Below are 23,601 nucleotides of genomic sequence, written 5' to 3' on the forward strand. Positions count from 1 at the left end.
AAACGACCATCTTGCTCTTTTTTATAGGGTTAAGATTTTATTATTATCGGAGCTCGGAAAGGCTTTCAAATTCGGCTAGATGTTACTATTTGGAATTTTCTTTATTTTCTTAGTTGATTTAGAATTATTATTTTTTACTAGTTAGATTATAATTTTACTATTATTTTTCCAACTTTGATTAGAAATTTTTACTAATATGTAAGTAGTGTAGAAGAGTTGTAACAGGGAGTTATTATTTATGAATTTATGTGAGTAAATTGCAAAATCCTTACTAAATGGGATTTTTTTTTATTTTTCTAATTGATTTAGGAATTTTTTTACTAGTTAGATCATAGTTTTATTATTATTTTTTCAAATTTATTTAGAAATTTTTTCTAATATATAAGTAGCCTAAAAGAATTGTAATAAGGAGTCATTATTAAAGAATAATGAAATAAACTTCTATGAATTTATTTGAGTAAATCTCAAGATACTAGTTTTTATCTACGCATATGCTTTCGATTACGGGTGAAGATTGAACTTACATATACTGTGGTTCTATCGTCTATCCATGCATCGTCCATGTCGAAATGGGAAAGCATCCTGCATGAGCCACAACATGAGCAAAACCCCTGTAAAATCACACATTCAACTAGTTTTGTCTACATGGGTCTTCAAGATCAATCCAAATGCTTGAAAGTTCTCTTTAGTTGTTAGATAAAAATAATCATCGCTGTATTTATCGATTGCAATAATTTTGCAAACATCAGCAGGTGGTTTGTGACTCTGACCTAAAGAGGCTACCCAATGCCTTTGCCTTCTCCCTCAGAATAAACTTCTGCACTTTTCCAGTAGAGTTTCTCGGCAAATCCTCAAAAATGACAGTTTTGGGAGCCATATAATGTGGCAAACGATCCCGGCAAAACTTAATTATATCTTGAGCATCAACGTCAAATCCCTCTCTTAACTTCACAAATGCACAAGGGGTTTGTCCCCAGAGGTCATCTGGCCGCCCAACAACTGCGACCTCGAGAATTGCTGGATGATTATACAAAACTGTTTCTACTTCAAGTGTGCATACATTCTCTCCACCAGTAATCACAATATCCTTTGCTCGGTCCTTCACTTCAATATATCCATCAGAATGTTTCACAGCAAGATCCCCACTTCTAAACCAGCCGCCTCTGAAAGCATCCTCAGTTGCTTTCGAGTCTTTTAGGTAGCCACTCATCACAGTGTTTCCTCTGAGCATAATCTCTCCAATCGTTTTACCATCTGCTGGTACACTTTCCATGGTGAAAGTATCCTTTACGTCAACATCTTCCAATCCAAGATGCTGTACCCCTTGTCGAGCTTTCATCTTTGATCTCTCATTGAGAGGAAGTGAATCCCATTCAGGTTTCCATGAGCAATAAGTCCCTGGACCATAAGTTTCTGTAAGGCCATACAAATGAGATACACCAAAACCTAACTTTTCCATCTTGAAAAAGATTTGAGGGGGTGGTGGTGCACCCCCTGTCATAATTTCCACTTTGTGAGGAAGGGGTTTTTTGTCACTAACTGCTGAATTCACAATCATGCTCAAGACAGTCGGTGCTCCTGCCATGTGTGTCACCTTGTGCTGATCAATGCTGTCAAATATGTCTTTTGGAGAGACTTTTCTCAGGCATACGTTAGCACCACCCTGTGCTGCCATACCCCAAGTGAGGCACCATCCATTGCAATGAAACATGGGCACAGTCCAAAGGTAAACAGGCGTTGTACCAATGCCATGGAGGAAAAGCGTCGCAAGGGTGTTGAGATATGCTCCCCTGTGACTATAAACAACTCCTTTGGGCCTTGACGTTGTGCCAGAAGTATAATTTACACTGATAGGATCCCATTCGCTTTCCGGTTGCCTGATCTCAAATCCACTGTGTCCATTTGCCAAGAGGCTTTCATACTCGTAACTACTTGAACTGAAGCCAGTGGGAGAAGAAACATCAGATTCAGAAATCAAGACCACCATAGGTGGTTTTGTCCCTGTCTTTTCTAGAAGATCAAGCGCTCCTCTGGCAATATCAAGTAACTGGTGGTCCACGAAAATAATCTTTGCCTCCGAATGTTTCAGTAGGATAGACACCATATTCGAGTCATGGCGAGTATTAAGAGTACAAAAAACTGCTCCAGCCATTGGAACTGCAAAGTGCAGCTCATACATTGCTGGAACATTAGGGGCCAGAGCAGCAACCTGATTAAATTTATACAGTCTCAAGACATCAAAACAGTTGTGACTTGATAAGGTAAGCATATATGATTAATGATTCAACCACTAATACCTTCAAAATAAACAAATTCACTCCCAAAAGTATGATAGAACTACAACGCAAAACAGAACATCTCAAGCTGACAAGATTGAAAGTAATATCTCCTTTTACTCCATTTTGCTGATTAGTGATGAATAAATTTTTGGGAAGCCCACTGTAATCTCGTCTAATGAGACTGTCATCTCCTATTAAATTAAAATACCATGTCCTCGTTGTCTATGTTCTATAATAACGCTTGGTGACTGTAGCATTCAGTAAGCCTTTATCTAACTCAATCAAATGCACCATGCTTGATGCTATTTTCGAATTATTTCCGACAAGAGCTATTGAACCATGCCAAGTAAAACAGTGAAACCATATCAAACAGAACCGACTAACATTTCAATAACAACCCAAAAAAGTCTTACTGCCTAGAAATCTATGTAACCATGCAATGATCAAGAAAGTGTCATACCATTGTAACCCACAAGATCAAATATACTCTCAATAACAGGGTAATTATATACAAAAGAAAAGGGAGAAAAAACCAGAAGGTGAATCCTTGTCAGAATCAAAGTATTGGTGTGACCTGGAGCAGCCTGTGGAAAGCAGCGGACAAACCCCACTGCTGGAAAAAAAAATAAAATAAGCAGAAGAACAGACTTACCACATCACCACGAGAAATTCCCAACTGGGATAAAGCAGAGGCAAGTTTGAGGCAACGTTGATGAGTTTCAGCCCATGTAAACTTCAAAGAACCATAAACAACTGAAGTTCTGTCCCTATAAACTGTAGCTGATCGCTCCAAGAAGCTTATAGGAGACAAAGGGGCATAATTTGCCTTGCAACGTACAAGACCCTCCATTGATTTCCATGAGTCTGGTTCAAGAAGATCACTGGCAAAGCTTGAGAACAGTGCTCGAGGTTGTTTACTTGAATTTGAACTGACGAATCTGTTGAAAGTGGATGGCAAGCGAGTTAAGTGTTTATGGTTCTTGAAGAAGAGATTCATTTTGGAGTTTTCAAGAAACTGAAGGTACTAAAGCATTTGTTCAAAGGTGCATCTAGAATTTAGTTTCCTTAGTAGTGCTATCATGTTTTGATGGGATAAACCTCAAATAATATACAAGAATGTTCATAGCATTCATCCACTTTACTATTGGTTCTTAACATGTGACTTGAGATGTCTTGGATAAGTGTTTTACGACATTTTGTCAAGAATTAACGATGAGATGAAAGAAAGTGACAAATGGACCGCATTAATAAATCTTCTAGGGCGACCTAAACAAAGAGAGCAAAAGGACAGTATTTTTATAAAAATAAAATAAAAAAAATTGCCAAGAACACTGTGACCAGGTATCTGCTTGATTGTAATTGTGAATAAAAAGTAATTACCTGTATGCGTGAAAGTAATAAAGAAAGCGATGTAAATCTTTAAGCTTTTTTACAAAGAAGTGAAGGTCGGAAAGAATGATTAACAGTGGTGGAGCCCATCATAAGAAGATATACATGCAGACTTTATCTATCGCTAGAATGATTTTTGTAAGCTGTTGTGTAGATCCGTGTACCGTGGGGCACGCATGTGGAAATTGATTGTACGACAGATTTGGTGCCACTTGTCTAGCTATTGGGCTTGACTTTTTTCTTTCTTTTATTTTTTTTTTTATCAAAATCAGGCTTTGATGAATCTATCACTTTAATGGGCTCATTTAAATTGCGCTGTTATCACACAAAATTAAAAGGAAAAAAAAAAGTGAATTGATATAGAAGCAAAAAAAAAAAAAAAGGTGAAATAATATAATTTCATCATGTTGTTTGTTATTTTTAAGCACGATACGATAAGATAATTATCGTGTTTTAGAATAGCAATATTTTATAAATATTATATTTCTAAAGCACAACATAATTAAAATGTGATATTTATGACTTAACCGGTCAACTGATTTATAATGATAAGTGAATCCGGTTAATCGATTTTAAAAAGAAAAAAAAAATCTTAAGATCATAAAAACACTTTTGAATCATAGGCCTTGACCCAACTCTTAGGGATTTGGTATTTTTCATCATCGAACACTTCAATAAAGTAGCACAAAAAAACACTTTGAATCTCATATTATTTTATTTAATATATTCTTTGCTTTTCTATCTTCCTATGAGTTTATTTTACATCAAGTATATTAGAGATAAAAAAAAATTCAACAGTATTTTAAATAAGAAATAGTTTTCGGAATTTGATAAATAAAAATGTGGTGGCTATGTTTGAAAAAAATACGGTAGTATGATTATGATTATGGTGTTAAAAAATAATTCACGTCATGTTGATAATAAGTGAAAAATAAAATTAGAAATAAATGAAGTTTATCCGTGTGCTAAAAAAAATTAAAAAAAAATAGACAACTTGAATAACCGCTAAACGAAAGCATTATCCATTTAAACCAAGCCAACATAGACAACAAATTTGTGTGTTATGGACAATCATGTCCTCTAATGGGCCTTCACCCAAGCAAATCTCCATATTTGTTAAATCATAGGCCTTGACCCAACTCTTAAGCTCATTACCAAATAGCCAAACATTGGTGGTACACAATACAATGTAGTGTTACGACCTTTAAGAAGTCAGCATGAAGTCGCATACCTACTTCTCCAACTATGCTTCGCTAATCTTTTGTGTTTATCGCCAATGGCTATCACCCGCCAACCTTTCTCGTCAATCACCTACGGGCACTAACATTTCTCATCAATAGATGCAGTGCCTAACATTCTGTTATGGTGCCTGCACATCTTTATCTATAGGAACAAGGTAAGGGAATGATTATCCTCTCATGGCACGCCCACCATCCTCCCTTGAGCACGTCTAATGGAATGATCATCCTCCTTGAGGCACGCATAATAGAATGACCCTCTTCCCTCGGATCTAGCCTAAGGGAATAGCTCGGCCACCATGGGCTCAGCTATATTTGATGTTTTGAACCATAATCTTCCTATACCTTTTTGGTGTAAAAAAGTCCTTCAGTAACCCACCATATTTTTATCAAACTTTAATATAGATGTAATGAATATTTATACCTCATTAAATGCTATCAGGATAAAATTACACTCCAAATACTCATCTTCACAGAAAAACAAGACTCGTAGAATATAAATATACCATAAGACTTTCAGAACAAAGGTTCACCATCTTTATTCTCTATTGCATATATATTTTCAAAGTATTTCTCTTTAGAATATTATTGTATTTTCTATCTAAAAAGATATTTATTTAAGCATAAGAGAGTCCTTACCTCTACCAAATAAGACCTTTTGTAGGTACTAGTTACAAGCTACCTTGACTTACGAAGTATAAGCTCTTAACTATCTTGGTTAGAAAAAATAGATAAATTTATCAAGGACTAATTGATTAATCGATTATCCAACCCGGGAACCTTATTCCTAAGCTACTTGAATTTTTGGGACTTAATCAGAATCCTTTCACATTCCTAGACATAGTTTTATATCCTAGCTTGTGTTCCTAACATGTTATCTACAAGGGAACTTCTTACGGGAAGAAATATCAGTGTTTATTGCCTTATTTGTAGTGCTGCTGATGAGGATCGTGATCACCTTAATTTTTTATTTTTTATTTAATTGCTTATACTCTTAAATCTGTTTGGTGTACTATCTTGCTTAAATGTGGCTTTTCTAAACTTGTTGGTGGCTAGATATTAGAGTTTTGATGTACAAAAGAAGAGGTGCGTAAGACAACTTTCAATCTATGATTACGAGAATAGCATGGAAAGCTACAATACATGGTATATAGAAGCAGAGAAATGCGAGGAATCATGGAAGTGCCGGGATCTCTCCTGATGCATTAATGAAATGAGTTTACCAGCTAGCATGTTGTAGAGTGTGCAAATCCAAGCTTCTTGAAGAAGCTGTTTTGAATCCTATTCTCTCTACTACATGCAAACAATGGACGTTGATATGGCTGTTTATGCAATCTGATAAGCATTCTTGCTAGTATAGTGGGGCTAGCTAGCTCTTGATTTTGATCGATGAAACACTTCATTTTTCAACAACAAAACCCAGTAAATTCTTGTGAAAATATGGAGATTAATACTCCAATTAGTTGAATAAAGATGATACATACTTCGTCCATCTTTTATGTCAGCACGCAAGCTTAAAAAAAGATCAAAAAAATATTTTCATTTTCAGGAAAATCCATTTTCTCACGAGTTTCTTGAACATGAATTGTGTTACCAAACTCAATTGATAGGAGACCCTACTGAGGCAGGCAACTCAATCCGCACATATACTAGCAAAACCCCTGCCAGCGCAGTCATAATGAATTCCACATGCAAAATACACAGCAGACATCAAATACTAATTAAGGAAACAAATTCCTCAAATCAAACAGACAATACCACAAGGAAGAAAAGGGTTGCTTCTTGCATATATCCATAAATTTGATTGCTCTTCAAAACCTTGTGCAACTATGACACATACAGAGTGGTCTTTATCAGTGTAAAAGGTAGACAAGCATATTCAAATTCGATTTCCCTGGAATGTTGCCATGACTTCCACGGTATTATAATACAAATTAGGCTTCAGGAATCTGACCATCTTTTCGCCTTTACAGGTATATAACTCAAATAGCAACATCATTCATCATATGGGATTGAGATTTATTAAACGTAAGAAATAAAAGATAAAATCTTGAGTGTGGTTGACATAAAATCCAAAAATGTAGACGCGTGAGAAAGAATACTGGAAGGTGAAACTTCTGAGCAGCACCAGCAAATGTTTTAGTGAGAGGAGCAGCTAAATGAGTATCGACCCAGTCAGTCTAAAGCGCCTATGACTGCATCAACAACCTCTTGGGTGGTGCTGGATCCTCCTAGATCTTTTGTTCGGTAACGGCCCTCTGAGATTACCTGTTTGACTGCAGTTTCTAATCGATCAGCAAAAGAAGGGAACTGGAGATGTCTTAGCATCATGGCAGAAGAGAGAAGCACCGCAACTGGGTTTGCTGTCTTCTGTTCCAATAGTTTCTCATTTCCTACATTTCCTGCTGAAGCGCCTTGCTCAAATATAGCATGATCAGCCCCAACATTGCCTGCAACAATGATTCTCATTCTTAGCATTCCCAGTGATTCTGAATGTAAAAAGACAACTTTGGGCAAGTGGAACAAAATCTTTCTAAGAATTAATTTTCTCCTCCAACTTTCTTTTCTTATGTAGAGGGAGGAGAGGGGGGTGGGTGGTTTAAGAACCAAAGAGATGTTTTAAAATGAATGAAGGCAAACAATGATCCAAATTCACACCAAGGATTAGAATTTTACAGTGCATCTATAAACATTTGCCTGCTTGCCTAACTAGTAGCGCTTGTCTCTAGCATCATCATATGAAAGACATAAGATATATTCACCGGACTTTTATTATCATGTGAACGGATTTAGCTATGGAGAGGAGTGATGATGTTGTGAACATCTAGTTTTACATCAAAGACATAAGATACCCAGGATTGGTGAACAGCAAACTTATTCAACCCAGAGATCTAGGCATATTAGCAGACTTGGTAGGGAATAATCTTAACATTTGAAGCATCAAATGTTCAAAGGTTATCACACAAATGTCACTTTGAGCACAACATTCTACAGAATAAAAAAAATTCCACCATGGGCCATTAACTGCTGTCCTGAATTCCCAATAGACTGATAGCTCAATTCATGACCTCAAATCTCCCGTTGAAATGCTCCAACACTACTGGGCTCTCAAAGGAGCCGGTGCCACGAGATGAACCTTTCATTTTATAATCAAAAGAATACAAGTATTGTGTTGACTTAATATCCACAAATGCTATCTGGTAATTTAAAAAAGCAGAAACCAACTAAAATTCACCAACACCAAACTTTTTACACAACAAAGAGCACCTATTTTCATATATGTTGTCCTAGTTGAGATCCTCTATCAAATATTTCGCAAAGCAAGCAATGTTAAGGTGGCTTAAAGCAATCCATTTGGATGAGCTCATGACCTTGAAGTAGACATTAGATCAGGAAAACCTATGATAATCATTCATCAAGTTGGCTTCACAATCACCTACTTCTTGTGTGTTTTCTATCATCAGTTATTCCAACAGCACATAAAACTACAATAAAGTAATAAGTTAGGAGGCAAAATATATCAACAAATTACCTCCTGGCATGACTCCAGAGCCACCAGCAATACCTGCAGCTGTATTTGCAACGAGATTGCCATACAGATTAGGCGTCACCTGCAAATTGTAAATCCAGTGGTATCAGCTAAAGAATGCTCCATTGTTATCTATTTCCCCATTACTATTTCAGAAAAGGAAAGGGAAAGCTGAAAAGTATTGAGATTTGAAAGAAGAGCTAGCAGAGCTTCACAGACCACTATTGATTACTGACAGCAACAACCAAGAAGGATATTCTTCTTATATATAACTTGTGATAAAGGGAAAATGTCACTGTTGCTGTTGCCTCCAAAGATCCAAGACTTGTTGACACAGGAGACAAAACTAAGTTTATAAACTAGATATCTAAATTGAAAATCTTAAGTCGGAAAAAAAAATTAAAAAGAAAACTCAAAACCAAACAGCATTGTATTAACTAGAAGATGTAATAAAACAAAAATAAAGTAGATCAGAACAGTTAATCAAATCTCGGAAAGCAAGTGAACAGATGTAATGCAGTTGATGCTATAGTATCAACAGCAATTGATTAGAAATAGCTAGGCAAGTCACATATAGAATTTTCCAGGTGCTTATTCCATACCATGACATCAAATTGCTCAGGCTTCGAGACAAGTTGCATGCAGCAATTGTCCACGATAATTTCATTGTATTTGATTCCAGGATATTTTGTAGCAACTTCCCTACAAGATTCCAAGAACAAACCATCTGCGAGCTTCATAATGTTTGCTTTGTGCACAGCGGTCACTTTCTTCCGGTTATTCAGGTAAGCATACTCAAAAGCATATTTTGCAATGCGCTCTGAGCAGAACTTTGTTATCACCTGTCAAATTAGTAAGTATGAGATGCAAAAATAATCCCTAAAAATGCAAAATTGGACAAGGTAAAGGGAAAACTAGCTCTGTAAATAATCATGCAGTCCAAATTTAATATAAAAAAAAACTACATAGTTAAAACGATATTATGGGATAACAAGGTATTTTTCGTTCATGTATTTCAATTCTGCTTTCAAGTCTCTGACCACAAAGCACGAATCTACAAAACATAGGGATATATGAATTTATCCAATAATGACTAGGAGGGAGTATTTATAGTCCCTCACTTCACATTCATGAATGTGGAAAAAGAACATTGTGCTGGTTGCAGTGATAGTTCCAAAGTGAATTGTAGTGCAAAGTAATACAACTTTCAAGTTTAAAAGTCCTAAATATTAGAAAAGCAAACTCCCAATTCAAAACCACAAACTGAAATAACTTCCACCAATGCTCAATCAACATTAAAGTATTCACTAATTAGAAACGAAGGCTTAACAGCTAAAGCACACCCACTTTACCATGGCCACTTAAATATTCATAGCAAAGATATTTATGAATGTAACCATTGTCACTTAAATATCATAAATTCAATCAAAATTAACACCAATTTCATTCCATACACAAAATTAAAGCAAAGACATATATAACAGAGACTTCCAAGTTCCAAGTTTTAATGATAATCACCTAAACAATTACATTCCAATCCTAATTAGCACCAATTTCGCTCATGCTCTTAATTTGCAAATTGTGGAACCATGCTAAGACAAAGGAACGCGTAACAAAAACTCCCCATGCTTCAATCATAATAATTACATTAACAATAACACATATTCAATCATAATTAATCACCCCAGTTTCATTCATATTTCAAAACTCACAACCCAAAATTCCATATTCCCAGGATTTAACCATAATCTCATTAACAAAAAAAAAATATTCAATAATAATTAACACCAATTCATCCAGATTTCAGTTTTCCACCCATGCTTTGGAGCCTCTGTGGGACCCACAAACACCCTAAAATCGATCAAAACACAAACCACAATAATACTTATATATATTTGTGTTGGTGTTTATTTTTCCGATACAACATGCTTTTCGCGCATTCTATTTGATACTTTTTCAGATTTTTTTTTAATAATTTTAATATGCTGATGTAAAAGATGAAAATACAAATCTGAAAAAATATCACCAAAACATTTTAAATTAAAAAACACTCTTCAACGTAATAGCAAAGCACACGAAATCCCAAAGTTTAACCATAATCAGTTAATCACATTAGCAGCTACAATATATTCAATCATATTTAATTCCAAATCATCCAGAATCTTCGACCCCGTCATTTGGCACTCTATGTGGGACCCAAACAATTAAAAAAAGAAAAGGAAAAGGAAATACCTTGAGACTCTCAACAACACCAGGAACCACTTCATGCTCCAAGCCGGCATATTCCCCCTCCGTATTCTCCCTAATAACAACAATATCAACATTTTGGTGTCGCGTAGGCAACCCTGGCAGATTAAAACAGTTCACCAGCGACGCATACAAATCCAACTCCTTCCTCAATTGCAAGTTCAATGAACTAACTCCTCCTCCCATAGGCGTCGTCAAACCTCCTTTCAAGCAGACTTTGTTTTTCTTGATCGATTCCATCACTTCCGATGGCACTCTCATCATGTCGCCATGGACCTCGTATTTCTCGAAATATACTGGCGCGTGCATTGCTTCCATGACTTGTTCGACGGCGTTGGTGACTAAAGGGCCGATTCCATCGCCGGGGATCAAGGTTACCGGTCGTGGTTCCCCGTCGCCAGGGCGTGGCATATAGGTTACGGATCTGCGGAGGGTGGGGGTGGTGGAGGGGGAGGGGGAGGGGGAGGACAGGAGGTGTTTAAGAAGGGGTAAGGAGCGTCTCGCCATGGGTTCGGGTCGGGTTTAGGGAGGGGTTTTTGGTATTGAATGATTACTCAGAGGTGCAGATTGGCATAAATGTGTCGAGGGAATTAAATTAAGGAGGAGGAGAGAGGTGAGTCCCTCAGCGACTGACTCATTCCATAATTTTATTTTATTTTATTTTATTTTTAGTTATGGTCAATAAAACTGAAGGTTGGCTCAGATTTTCTTCTTCTTCGGAACGGAGTCCTGGTAACTAATGCGTCGGGTAAATTACTGCCTTTTTTATTTTAAAATTTTCGATTATATACGTAGTTTTTTTTTAGTTAACTGTAATAAAAAATAAATAAATAAATAAATTCACCCTACTTGTAGTGGGGTTTTTGTTTTAGAAGCAGCATTATATGAATGCCATCATTAGCAGCAGCAACAACAACAATTTTGGAATGAAAAGGAGACCAAAGAACTCTCATTTATCTTTCTGACAGAGAACATCTAATAACATTTGTTCTGTAATTACAAAACCTTAATTCTCCGGTTTAAATTCCTAAAAAAATTGATCGGCCGTGACATAACGCAAGGCAGAGTACCTATCTAGTTTTGCTACTATTTTTTTTTTCTTAAATAATATGGGTGTACTTGTAAAATACTATTGTGACGTGTTGTTTTTTATGGCACCAGACGCCAAACGGTGGGACCATACGGGCTTAGCCGTGTTATGTCTTTCTTTTTTAAACGAAAGAACAAATGCTCGTTTCAGCGCTGCTAATAGACGGGCGAAGATGTGGGACCTGCTTAATGGGTGGCGCTGCTTATAAGCAGGGATGGAAATATCAAAATTAATATAACAATATATATTATTAAAAATTTTATTTATCAAAATTAATATAATAATATATATTATTAAAAATTTTATTTATTTAAAATAAAAAATATTATACTATTTCATAATAAAAAATTTTAAAATGGTTTGCAGGGCTGCTCCCTTCTTATAAGTAATAAGTAATGTTCGGAATTACGATAATGATTCTGGTTTGAAAAGTGTTTTGTTTAAAAATATATTTAGATAATATTTTTTTAATTTAAAAAAATTATTTTTTATATTAGCACATCAAAATAATTAAAAAAAACTAAAACATATTAATTTTAAACAAAAAAAAAATTAATTTTTTTTAAAACACAAGTTATACCGCGTTTCCAAATGGATCCTATATTAAAGTTGTCTTGGTGACACCTTATAGCCAATTATTTTATAATGTTTTTTAAAATGGTCTTTTAATTTAATATTTTTAATGATTTTAATATGTTAATATTAAAAATAAAAAAATATTTTAATATATTTTTAATTAAAAAAACCTCTTTCACCACATTATCAATGAATCACTAAATAAGCAATTTATATTATTTGTTTTTTAAAAAAAAACTATCATGAAGAATAAGAGGAGATAATAGTTTTGGTGAGCCGACCAGTACAAAAATTGATGGTCATTATATTGGCACGATTAAAGTTAGGATCGGTCCCATGGGCACCGTGCAATATTTATTAGTAAAGTTCCATGTTTAATAATGATTTTGGATGTATCTGGAAGCGCATCTGTTTTTTAATTTTTTAAAAAAAATTATTTGAAAAAATATTAAATTAATTTTTATTTTTAGTATTTTCTTGTAGTTTTGATGTGTTAATGTCAATAATTAAAAAAAATATAAAAATAATTTATTTTGATATATTTTGAAGTAAAAAATTATTTTGAAAAACACTTTACACCATAGTCTTAAACACACATTAAGTTAAGTTGCCGTTCGGTTACTGTTTCTGCACATAAGAAATGGAAAAAAAAAAGACAAGAAAAAAATGAGATGGAAACATAATTATATTTGATAGTGATATACAAAATAAAGTAATTATCTTTGTATTATATTTAGTTCTAATGGACAAAACAGAATAAAATATATAAAAAAATATTTTACCTTTAACATGTATTATTGTCAAACTTTTATATTTTAAAAATAATTAGATATTATTCTTTTACTCTAGTTTATATTGAGCATTAAAATTAATAATATTATAATAACCTTGTTATAAAATCAGGACTGACTTGATTGGTTGAGCTATGGCTTTGACTGGTTTGATTTTAAGAGAAAAAAAAATGATTGACTCGACATGACCCGATAAAAAACAACTCAATCTGGGATAAAACACAGGTTAAAAGCTCGTTGATTTTTTTAGGGGGGAAATTTGGTTAGAACAAGGTTGCTTTGATTTTATTTTTTTTTGTCAGCCAGATTGACCCTCCCTACCAGTAACCTGAACCTTACATCAGGTTAACTCTCGAGTTGGATTTTAAAACTATAATAATTATTATTTTTATCCACATGTTGACTCAAGTTAACTAGTGGTGACCCTCTCGGCCTATGCTCTCGGTCTTGTCCTGGTCAATCTTCAAATCAGATTTTAAAACTATAATAATAATAAAAATTATTATTATATTGGCACGAGTCGTCCTAGGTTGACTTTTCTGATCCCTAACCCAGGTTTTGCCCCGAATTGACCTCGAATCAAGTTTTAAAACTTTAATAAAAAAAACACTTTTATTTTATGTTGACCCGGGTCAACCTGAATTGATCCTCCTAACAAATAACATGTGCTTTACCTTGAGTTAACCTCTAATTCAAATTTTAAAATTATAATATTAATTTTTTTTTAATATTGATACGGGTCAATTATCAACCTCACTCGTGATATGGATCTTATCCAAGATCGACTCTTAAATCGAATTTAAAATTATAACAATAATTATTTTTATTTTTTATTAATATAAATTAACTCGGATTAACTTTTAAAAATATATTTATTTTTATATTTTTATTATGTATGTTTAATAAAATTCATTTTTATCTCAACTGTTTTTGTTTTCCTCACGGTAATTAAGTGCTACCTAGATGTAAGATTAGGGATATCGTTAAAGTAATCATTGCATTGCATGGCTCTATGAGATTGATGAGCAGCCACGAGTACTCGACATTGGATGCATGCTTTTCACGACATACAAAGGAATATTCCCTTCAATCACGTTCACATCTAACATCCTCCCCCATGAAGACAAAGTAATTGTTTAACATTACGATAGATTCAAGGATATTTTTTATTTGAAAAAAATATTAAATTAATATTTTTAGATATTGTTTTATAATTTTAAGGTGGTGGTATAAAAAGATTTGGAAAAGAAATACTCTTGAATGCATTATAAATTAAAAGTTATTTTTAAAAAATACCACCGTACAAAATGTGAACCAGAGAGCACTCACAAAATGATATGATATGACAGGAAAGCAAGCTGCAGACGCGTATGTGATCTCAGAAGCAATGATTCGCAAGATAAAATAATTGAGGATGTCTCTAGCCGGGTATTTGGGCATGTACAAGGCCATTGCCCTTCTAATTCTCCTTCCCACCTGACCCTTCCACTTTTTTATACACTAACCTCAACTTTTTGCTCTTAACTTTTATCATAGATATTAAATTCAATTCTTGGTTGGCCCAGCTAAAAAAAAAAAAAAACCTGAATTTAATGAATTAACTCGAGTTAAATAAAAAAATAAAAAATTTAACATTCAATATAAAAAAATCAATAAATAATTCATGTAAATGTTATATCGCATTAAAGTTAAGAAACATTCCATGTAGATATAGACTATATATAATTATCCCATAAAAAATTAAAAAAAATACAATTGAATATAGACTGTATTTATAATTATCTCATATAAAAAGGTTAAAAAATACTTAATGTGGAAATAGACTTTTAAATATATGTGTGTAGTTATTTCATATCAAAAAGTTAAGAAACTAATTTATAATAAAATATGTGAGAATAAGTATTTATAAATTAATTTTAAATTTTAAATTTATTAAAAATATATATATATAAAAAAAAAACAACTCTTAGTCGAGTTATATGAAGTCACCTAAATTTATTTGACTGAACCAGTTACAGGTCTAAATTTTAACTATTTGAAACTCAACCATGACCCCATACCTCCATTCCTATGCTGAGTCAGCCTCTGGGGTGGGGCCAGGTTTTATATCAATGCTTTTTATTGGTTGTTTTGTTCTATTTTCAGATCAATTTATATTGTCAGACAAATCATCCGTACCATGACCAATAGATTTGCAAGAGAATATTAGAGTGAAACCTTAGTATTTTTTTTTTAATTATAAATTAGAGGTTCCAACTTGAAATACAGGTGAATGCTGTTTTTTTTTCCAAGCAATATTGTGGGCTTATTTTTATTAAATTTTGTGATTGTTAAAATAATTTCAATGATTTAAATTATAGAATAAAAAAATATTTTTAGCCATTTAAGATTTTATCTTCTTATTTATGTTTTTTTTTCACATGGACATTATTTTTTTATCAACATCTTGGTTTTTTCAATATAAACTTAAAATAATTAAAATACCAATTTGTGAGATTTCAGATGATTTAAATTTAAGAGAAAAATATATTCCTTTCCACTAAAATTTCTTTTTGCAATTCATTCATTTTTTTTTAAGAAAAATTCTTTTTTTATCAGAAGTTTAGTTTTTCATGTAAAAACTTATCATCATCCATACAACAATTTTCAACTAAGAAATAAATAAAAACAATAATGTCTCAATTATTCCTATTTGAATTTATGAAAAAATCAAGTTTTGTTTATAGTTATTTGTAAAGTAATTGTTAATATTACCAAAAAAAGTTATAAAATTATTTTAAAACTATGACATGATCATTTTTTTAAAATATCATTTTAATTATTTTATTTAGAGAGATTTTTTTAAAAAAAAGTTAAGTGAAAAAAAATGAAGGGTCATTTGAAAAAAAAAAGTGATGGCATGCTTGTGTTTAAAAGGCAGGCAGCACGAGAATAAAAGTTACTATTTATATTTGGTTTTCAACGGTTTGGTGTTGTTTTAATTGTTTCGTTCAATTATTTTAAATTTTTAAAACTGAAATCGAACAGAATTGATTTTTTTTTAATTGGTTATTTTTTTTAGTTTGGTTCTTCTAATTTTTTTTTCTAGTTTTTTTGATTTAATTGTTTTTTTTACTCACTCTTACAAAATATTAAAACACGTAAGTTTTTTCACTACAGCAATCCATATTAAATTTATTTTAAACAATTTAACCTTTTAAATTTTTTTTTTCAATTGCATCATTTTATACCCAAAATTATTATTGCAGCAATGTTAAGGGCATGATGATTGCAACAAAAGAGAACAAAGTGTAATACAAGGAGAAACAAGGTGTTCATTTAAAAATTAGAAAAGAAATTCTAGTTCGTTCATCATACTTTTTAAAATTATAAACATTCAGTCCTTTAATATTTCAAAATTTCAACTATGGCACATAACTTTATTTTTCTTATTTTTACAATTTTTAGTTTGAAAAAAAAAGAGAAAGTCACAAGATTTTTGTAATAAAAACAAAAAATCTTAGTTGAAACCAATTTAGTCTAAAAAGAATTAGTTTTGGTATCAATGAGTTTCATTCAACTCTGAAAATCTCATCTAAGTGTTATTTGTCTTTGCCAGTGCCTAAAATGGTAGATTCAAGTTCGAAAAGCTTTTGGGTTATTTAATGCCATACACGACGTTATCAAGGTATATATAGTGTTTGAGTAATTTTTTTAGGTAAAAAATGAAATGAAAATGAGTTTTTAGATAAAAAATAATAATTAATTTTCTTAATTTTTCAGTCGCCATAACAGTCAAGATATGGGAAGAAGTAGGTGACACATCACGTGATTGTTTTTTAAAATTAACTTAACCTAGGTGAGTGAGCCCATGCCTTTTTTTTAGGTTTTTTTTTCAATTTTATTTTTTAGTATATGAGTTTTTATTGAATATTTGTTTTGATAAAATTTTATGTTTTTTTTAATAAAATATAATTTGGTTTTTACTTAGTTCACAAGTTCGCTTTTAATTTCCTTTTATGATCCTAGGAGGCAATCTTTTTGTGTAGCCTTAAATAATTTTTTTTCTCTTTGTTTTTATTAAATTGTTTTCCTATGTTTTTTTTTATTGTTTTATTAAATAATAGTCTGGTTCTAAAAAAACAATGTTATTAAATACAAATAAGTCTATAATCCATGTTTTAAGATCAAATATTTGCATTCACCTATATCTCTCAACTTTCTAGTTTATTCTTTGGTAAAATATCATTTGATTTTTTCTTGGTTTTCATATAAAATGATATTTTATTTTTTAATGCGTGCAACCATCTATGGTGTTTTTTTATTTAATAAATTTTATATGTATATTTATTTTTACTATTATTTTATTAGATAAAAAATTATTCTAATAACAAAGTCATTAAATATAACTAAATAGATAGTATGTGGTGTGAAATTGAATATCTTGATTTACATCTATATATCAATTTTTTTAATTTAATCTTTAGTTATTGTTAATGATTTTTTATATATATATTTATTGACAAAAATAATTTTTAATTTATTTAATTAAATACTTGTATAAATTTTTAGAATTACACTTGCCAATTTTTCATGTCAAAAAATGAATTGAAAAAACCTCTATATTTATTTATTTTTGCTAAAAAAAAATAATACTGAACCCAAGACGAAGATAGCCAGTCAATACCCTAATCCCAGAAGCAAAAAAAATAAAGTAACATTGGTTTTAAATTAGAGAGAGGTGTTAAATGGATTTACACACAAAAGCCAGAATCCATGGCTGGCCTGCAAAAAACAACCACCACATGTGATAATCAACAGAACATCACATGTCATTAATGGACCATAATAACCATCTCCTCTTTTCCATTACCAGACATAAAACCTTCCCCCCTCTAACACGAGACAAAACAAAACAAGTAAACAACATCATAAAAAAGCAACTCGGTGGCTGCTGAAGGGGCCACTGTTACTCCACTTGTCTTCCATTCAACGTCTCATTATTTTTATTTTCCCTTCAATAAATCCTTTCTTTCATTCATTTGTCTCAAAAAAAAACTACAACCCTTTGTTTAGATTTCAGCTTCTTCTCCTTCTCCCATGGCTTGTCTAAGCGACGAGACTTGGGTTTCATCAATGCTATCTAAACGATTATCTATCCAAGAAGGAAAAGAAGATGGAGTGAAGGAAGAGGAAACCACAAATTCTTTTGCTTCAGACTCTACAAATTTTCCCTTCGAGAAGGTTTTTCCTGTTTATGCGATGGGGTTTTTGAAGCCTGAATCAGACCCTGTTTTATTGCCGGCTGATTCCAGAGACCCCATCTGGGATGCTGTTAGAGAAGAGGCTAAGATAGAGGTAACCCCCCCCCCCCCCCGGTTTATTCATAATACTCGTTTCTTTTGATTCTTCAACGATTTTTTCTTGGCGGGTTATTGACGTTCAGTTTCAAAGTTATTTCTTTTTTATTATTATTAATTATGTTAAATTCTTGTGTGGCTGGATAGTGGATTAGACTGGAAAATGCTTAATCTTGATACTGGCTTGTTAAGTCTGAAAATGGATATTGAACTTTCACATATCCTTAGTAAAAGCTTGAGCTTTGGTATTTCTAAGTGGGAGAGTCTTTAATTTTTGGTTTCTAAGCTGTCTAAATTATTGTTAAGTGCAATGATGATTTAGTTGCTTCATAAGATCGGTGGAAGAAATTGAGAGAACACGAGAGATTGCCTTAAAGATTAATGATTGAAACAATTTTAATCAATTTTGGGAAATTGTGTTTGTTTCAGTTTATCTTTGCGTTATTTTAGAATTCAATGGAGCCTTGGAGAATATGCCCAGTAAAGATTTTATTTTTGTGATTATTCATGGAGACAAGGAATTCCTCGCCGCTGCTGTTTGTGCTGTACTCAAGAATTTTTTGTTGGATGAATATGTAATATGTTTTATTTTGAGGTCCAGCAATAGCATTTTCTTCCCGAAAGTAAAAGCTCCTACTGAGTACTTATATATATGCAATAAAACACTGCAGGCGGAAAAAGAACCGATTTTGAGTAGCTTTTTGTATGCTAGTATTTTGTCGCATGATTGCCTAGAGCAAGCATTGGCATTTGTTCTCGCAAATCGGCTGCAAAATCCTACTCTATTGGCAACCCAATTATTGGATACAATTTCTAATGTAATAATGAAGGATAGAGGTATTCAGCATTCTATTCGCCTAGATATGCAGGTAACTTATCAAATTCTCTGAATACATGCCTATGCTCACAGTGTTTGATTGACAAGAATAAAGAATCTTATCTTAACGTTGAAAATCTTCCTTCCCCTAGGCATTTAAAGACCGAGATCCTGCCTGTTTGTCATATTGTTCTGCTCTATTGTATCTCAAGGTAATTACTTTTTTCATGCTTTGATGCTGCAAGTGGTACTGTTGTGCTAAAACTTTCCGTTGATCATATTTCTTTTTTGGGAGTTGGGAAACAAGGGTAGTATGTGTTCACCCTTAATCTGTCAAAGTCCTAGCTTATGCACTGATGTGAAAGTAAAGTGTTTGAATTGAAATAGGCAATACAAGCATCATGTGGCATGTCATGTTTCTTTTACAGGGATACCATTCCCTGCAATCCTATAGAGTAGCACATGTTTTGTGGAACCAAGGACGGACAGTACTGGCCTTGGCATTGCAAAGCCGAATCAGCGAGGTAGTTGGAAGATAATCTGTACTATTCTTTTCTTTCCATTTTTCTTATGGGGTGGTGTTTTCTTTTTTTCTCCTCATAATTTCACAATTACTCTGTCCAGGTTTTTGGCATTGACATACATCCAGGTATGTTTATATATTTATTTATTGCATGTTCCATGTCATTGTATTCTACAATACCCTGTTACTTAATTCTGGAAAAATCAGGGTGGGAAATTTTACTTAAGAGAGAGATATACTTTTGTTTGAAATTATCTAGAAAGCATGTTAGCATATTCAGGCAGTATATTAATGTTCCATTGCTGCAAAAGCAATTGTTGATAAATCATACTTCTTGAGGAATTTATTCTTGGAAGATGTTTTGCGCCTTTTTATTCATATCAAATAATGAAGATATTGTTTCTGACTGCTTGTAAGCCCAATATTTGACCTTTTTCATTCACTGGGCAGCTTCCAGAATTGGAGAGGGCATATTATTGGATCATGGGACAGGGTGTGGTTGTCGGTGAAACTGCTGTCATTGGAAACAGAGTCTCGTTAATGCATGTAAGCCACCCTGATCCTTCCCTTCTACTGTTATTTAATGTAAGAATTAATCTGGGTACTATTATGTTGGTACCTGGCTTAATTGGGTGCATTGTGTTGTTAAGTTCTGCTACTAGTCACAGCACCAATTTTCCCACTCTCCTGAGAGTTTTCTATTTTATTTCCATGATTCTTGTTTACAGTTTTTCTCTTATTTTTATGTTGTTTGAGGTCTTGCTTGATAAGTTGCTGTAAATTCTATTGGGAAATGTCAAGATATTTTATATGGTTTACTTGTAAATTTGATTTGGTTATGTTACCACTTTTTTAGAGGACAAATTTTTCCAAGCATTGCCAAGTTTCAAAAGCTTTAGTTGCCTTGCACTGAATAGTAAAACCATGTATTGAAAATTGTATCTCACTAATAAAGATGATTTAATGTTTCAATAGATGGAGGAATGGATTCTGTAAAGGACAATGTGCATGGGACGCCTTGTTTATTTGCGATTGCATATTTGCGTTATCATAATAGCAAAGATGTTTGGCAGGGTGTTACTTTAGGAGGAACAGGGAAAGAAATTGGTGATCGCCATCCAAAAGTAGGTGATGGTGCACTAATTGGAGCATGTGTGATAATACTTGGGAATATAAAAATAGGTGAAGGGGCTATGATAGCTGCTGGTTCTCTAGTATTAAAAGATGTCCCCCCGCACAGGTAGGATGGGGAATTTCTATTATATTTGTATCAGATATTACTAGTTTATGGAATTAGTTTTCTCATAAATGTATCTGCCCGCCTGATGTGCTTATTTTCCTTTTGTTCCGGTATCTTCAAGTATGGTGGCAGGAACGCCAGCAAAGGTGATTGGATACATGGATGAGAAAGATCCATCTCTAACAATGAATCATGGTAAGTCTTGTGTACGAGTGAGTGTGTATGAACCTGTTTGCTTTTTTAATTAGCAAATCATGTAGGAGGATATAACGAAAGATTAGAATGGTCTGAACCCATACATTTGTAGGGCCGAAGCTATGGAACAGATTAAGTAGTCCCAGTTCATCCATAACCCAATATTGCAAATTCGGTTTAGAATATGTAGAAATTTGATGTTTGGACAGAAGCACCTGTTGGCAAAGAAGTATGCATCTAATGTTTTTGAATGTACATTTATGCTGACCTTTTAAATAGGACTGAAAATTAAAAGTTCATGTTGTGGTCACTGTTGGGACAATCTGATTTTTGCTACACGTTTATATCTTTTATTCTTATGCTCATGTTGAATTACAGATGCTAGCAAAGAATTCTTTGAACATGTGGCCGTCACTTTTAGAGATGGAAGATCCAATCATAACTGGTGAGCACCACCTTTCTGTTTTTGTTTTTCATATTGTTTTACTGTAATTACAAACAACTAATCTGGATGATTGATCTAACGGTCACCTCGGTAATTATGTCGATTGAGGATTTGGTATTTACGCGCTGTTGTAGTCTTTTAGTATCTATTTCTCAAGGTCTTTATTTCAAGCAGCAATAAAGATTTTCCTTTTCCAGATTATATCACTGAATTAAATTACTTTGTTTTCAGAAGCTCGGGATGAGGGGAAAAATGGCAAGGGTACTTGAAGATTCGCACAGGCTTAGCTTAGGTCTCCTCTGCCAATGAAAGCCGTTGTCTCAGTTGGAGAAAACGCGCTATAGTCTAGAGACAGCAATTTACTTGCAGAATAATCGAAGGACAAGTTTATAATAGTTGTAATAGGCTATCATTTATATGCCTTTATAATATAGGTTCTCTTACAATTCTTTGTAGTTCAAAGTTTTCGTGGAAGAACTTTGTCTTTCAATTTTAACCCCCTCCCCCCCGGTGAATACTGGTTATACTGGCCGAAGGAGGTTCTTTTGGCGGAGAAGAATCAGGCAACAAATTGAATGTATGGTTATTATCTGGACTGGAGGACAACACTATTGGGCTGTGCTTCCCAGATGCTAGGTGGCTGCCAACCTGCGTGGCTGGACCTAAGAGATGACGGTCCAGCAATGGATTCCAAATGGAAGAAGTATTTCGCAATGGCTCACATGACTGACTCGAAAAAAGAAAGTTGATGATTGGAGCAAGGTGATAATTTTTAAAAGTATTTTTTTATTTAAAAATATATTAAATTAATAATTTTTTATATTAAAAAATTTATTTATGATATCATTATAGAAAATAATACGAAAACATAAAAAAAATATTTGAAACAAAGAAAAAAAATAAAATTTTTAAAATTTATTTAAAAATATTTTTGAAACACAAAAACAAATTGAAGTTAAGAGTGTTTATTTTTATGGTAAGAAATTTTTTTTAATTTAAATTAATTTTTAGATCATACTGAATTAAAAATAATTTTTTTAAAAATAAAAAATATTATTTTAATATTTTGATAAATAAAAAATATTTTAAAAAATAACTAGCATCACAATTTTAAATAATATCTAAAAATCATAATTTTAAATAATATCTAAAAACACAGTAGTGTATTTTTGTGTATATTTATGAAGAGCTTGTTTAATACTGTGACAACAATTATTTTATTTTTTTAAAAAATTATTTTTAATATTAGTATATAAAAATAACATAAAAATATATAAAAAAAATATTTAAAATAAAAATATTTTTTTTAAAATACTTTTAAAATATAAACAACAAACACCTTGCATTAGCACCGCTACGGCCATAAGCCCATCTGAAAGGTTTGGTGGTCGAAAAGATAAAAGAAAAAAAAAAAGGAAAGAAAACGATGGCTTCAAACAAACGTTCCATCATTTTTTTTTTTTTAGAAGATTCGCACTACTACGGCCATAAGCCCTCCATTGGAAGACTAAAATTTATTTATACAAGTCAAATTACTGTTTAGGTCTTTAAATTTTGTCTTTTTTTTTTTCTTGAAATTTATTTACACAATGACGCTTCGATTCATTGGTAATAAATTTATTTTTGCTTTGAAATTATACAATATTACACTTTGGTCTCTATTGTTTAAAATTTTATTAATATCATCCATTACTCTCAAAAATAATTTTTTTTTTTAAATATTTTACTTCAGATTCAGGAGACAAGTTTTGGGGGGGGGGGGGGGGGGTTGAGATTGCATCTAAAATTACTTTGAGTGTTTTTTAAGTATATATTTGATATTAAATTAATGTTTTTTTTAATAATTTCAATATATTAATATAAAAAAATTTATTTTAATACATTTGAAAAAAAAAAAATTTAA

General features: G+C 32.5%; 3 protein-coding genes and 2 long non-coding RNA genes across 5 annotated transcripts; 3 read left to right on the top strand and 2 right to left on the bottom strand.

Moving 5' to 3' along the window:
• Positions 1–429: 429 nt before the first annotated feature.
• LOC18109784 (isovalerate--CoA ligase CCL2) lies at positions 430–3,508 on the bottom strand. The gene is made up of 2 exons (XM_024602141.2): positions 2,932–3,508; positions 430–2,209 (listed from the first exon to the last, which is right to left on the bottom strand). The coding sequence occupies exons 1-2, from the start codon at positions 3,274–3,276 to the stop codon at positions 746–748; spliced, it is 1,809 nt and encodes a 602-aa protein (XP_024457909.2). The 5' UTR covers positions 3,277–3,508; the 3' UTR covers positions 430–745.
• LOC127905399 (uncharacterized) lies at positions 2,129–2,926 on the top strand. Its single transcript, XR_008059374.1, has 2 exons — positions 2,129–2,261; positions 2,779–2,926. It is a non-coding gene; the product is annotated as an uncharacterized LOC127905399 (long non-coding RNA).
• A 3,160-nt stretch (positions 3,509–6,668) lies between the features above and the next one.
• On the bottom strand, positions 6,669–11,382 carry LOC7480450 (isocitrate dehydrogenase [NAD] regulatory subunit 1, mitochondrial). Its single transcript, XM_002307167.4, has 4 exons — positions 10,668–11,382; positions 9,038–9,277; positions 8,439–8,517; positions 6,669–7,356 (listed from the first exon to the last, which is right to left on the bottom strand). The coding sequence occupies exons 1-4, from the start codon at positions 11,187–11,189 to the stop codon at positions 7,082–7,084; spliced, it is 1,116 nt and encodes a 371-aa protein (XP_002307203.3). The 5' UTR covers positions 11,190–11,382; the 3' UTR covers positions 6,669–7,081.
• LOC127905374 (uncharacterized) lies at positions 11,159–11,556 on the top strand. Its single transcript, XR_008059324.1, has 2 exons — positions 11,159–11,295; positions 11,376–11,556. It is a non-coding gene; the product is annotated as an uncharacterized LOC127905374 (long non-coding RNA).
• Positions 11,557–17,976: 6,420 nt separating this feature from the next.
• On the top strand, positions 17,977–22,194 carry LOC7480451 (serine acetyltransferase 2). Its single transcript, XM_024600503.2, is given in 11 exon segments — positions 17,977–18,476; positions 19,150–19,347; positions 19,448–19,507; positions 19,724–19,819; positions 19,920–19,944; positions 20,269–20,309; positions 20,311–20,364; positions 20,892–21,058; positions 21,180–21,253; positions 21,632–21,698; positions 21,930–22,194. Coding segments are annotated over 11 exon segments (1,041 nt in total). The 5' UTR covers positions 17,977–18,218; the 3' UTR covers positions 21,931–22,194.
• The last annotated feature ends 1,407 nt before the right edge of the window (positions 22,195–23,601 follow it).

The sequence above is a fragment of the Populus trichocarpa genome, chromosome 5, assembly GCF_000002775.5.
Source record: "Populus trichocarpa isolate Nisqually-1 chromosome 5, P.trichocarpa_v4.1, whole genome shotgun sequence".
Lineage (NCBI taxonomy): Eukaryota > Viridiplantae > Streptophyta > Magnoliopsida > Malpighiales > Salicaceae > Populus > Populus trichocarpa.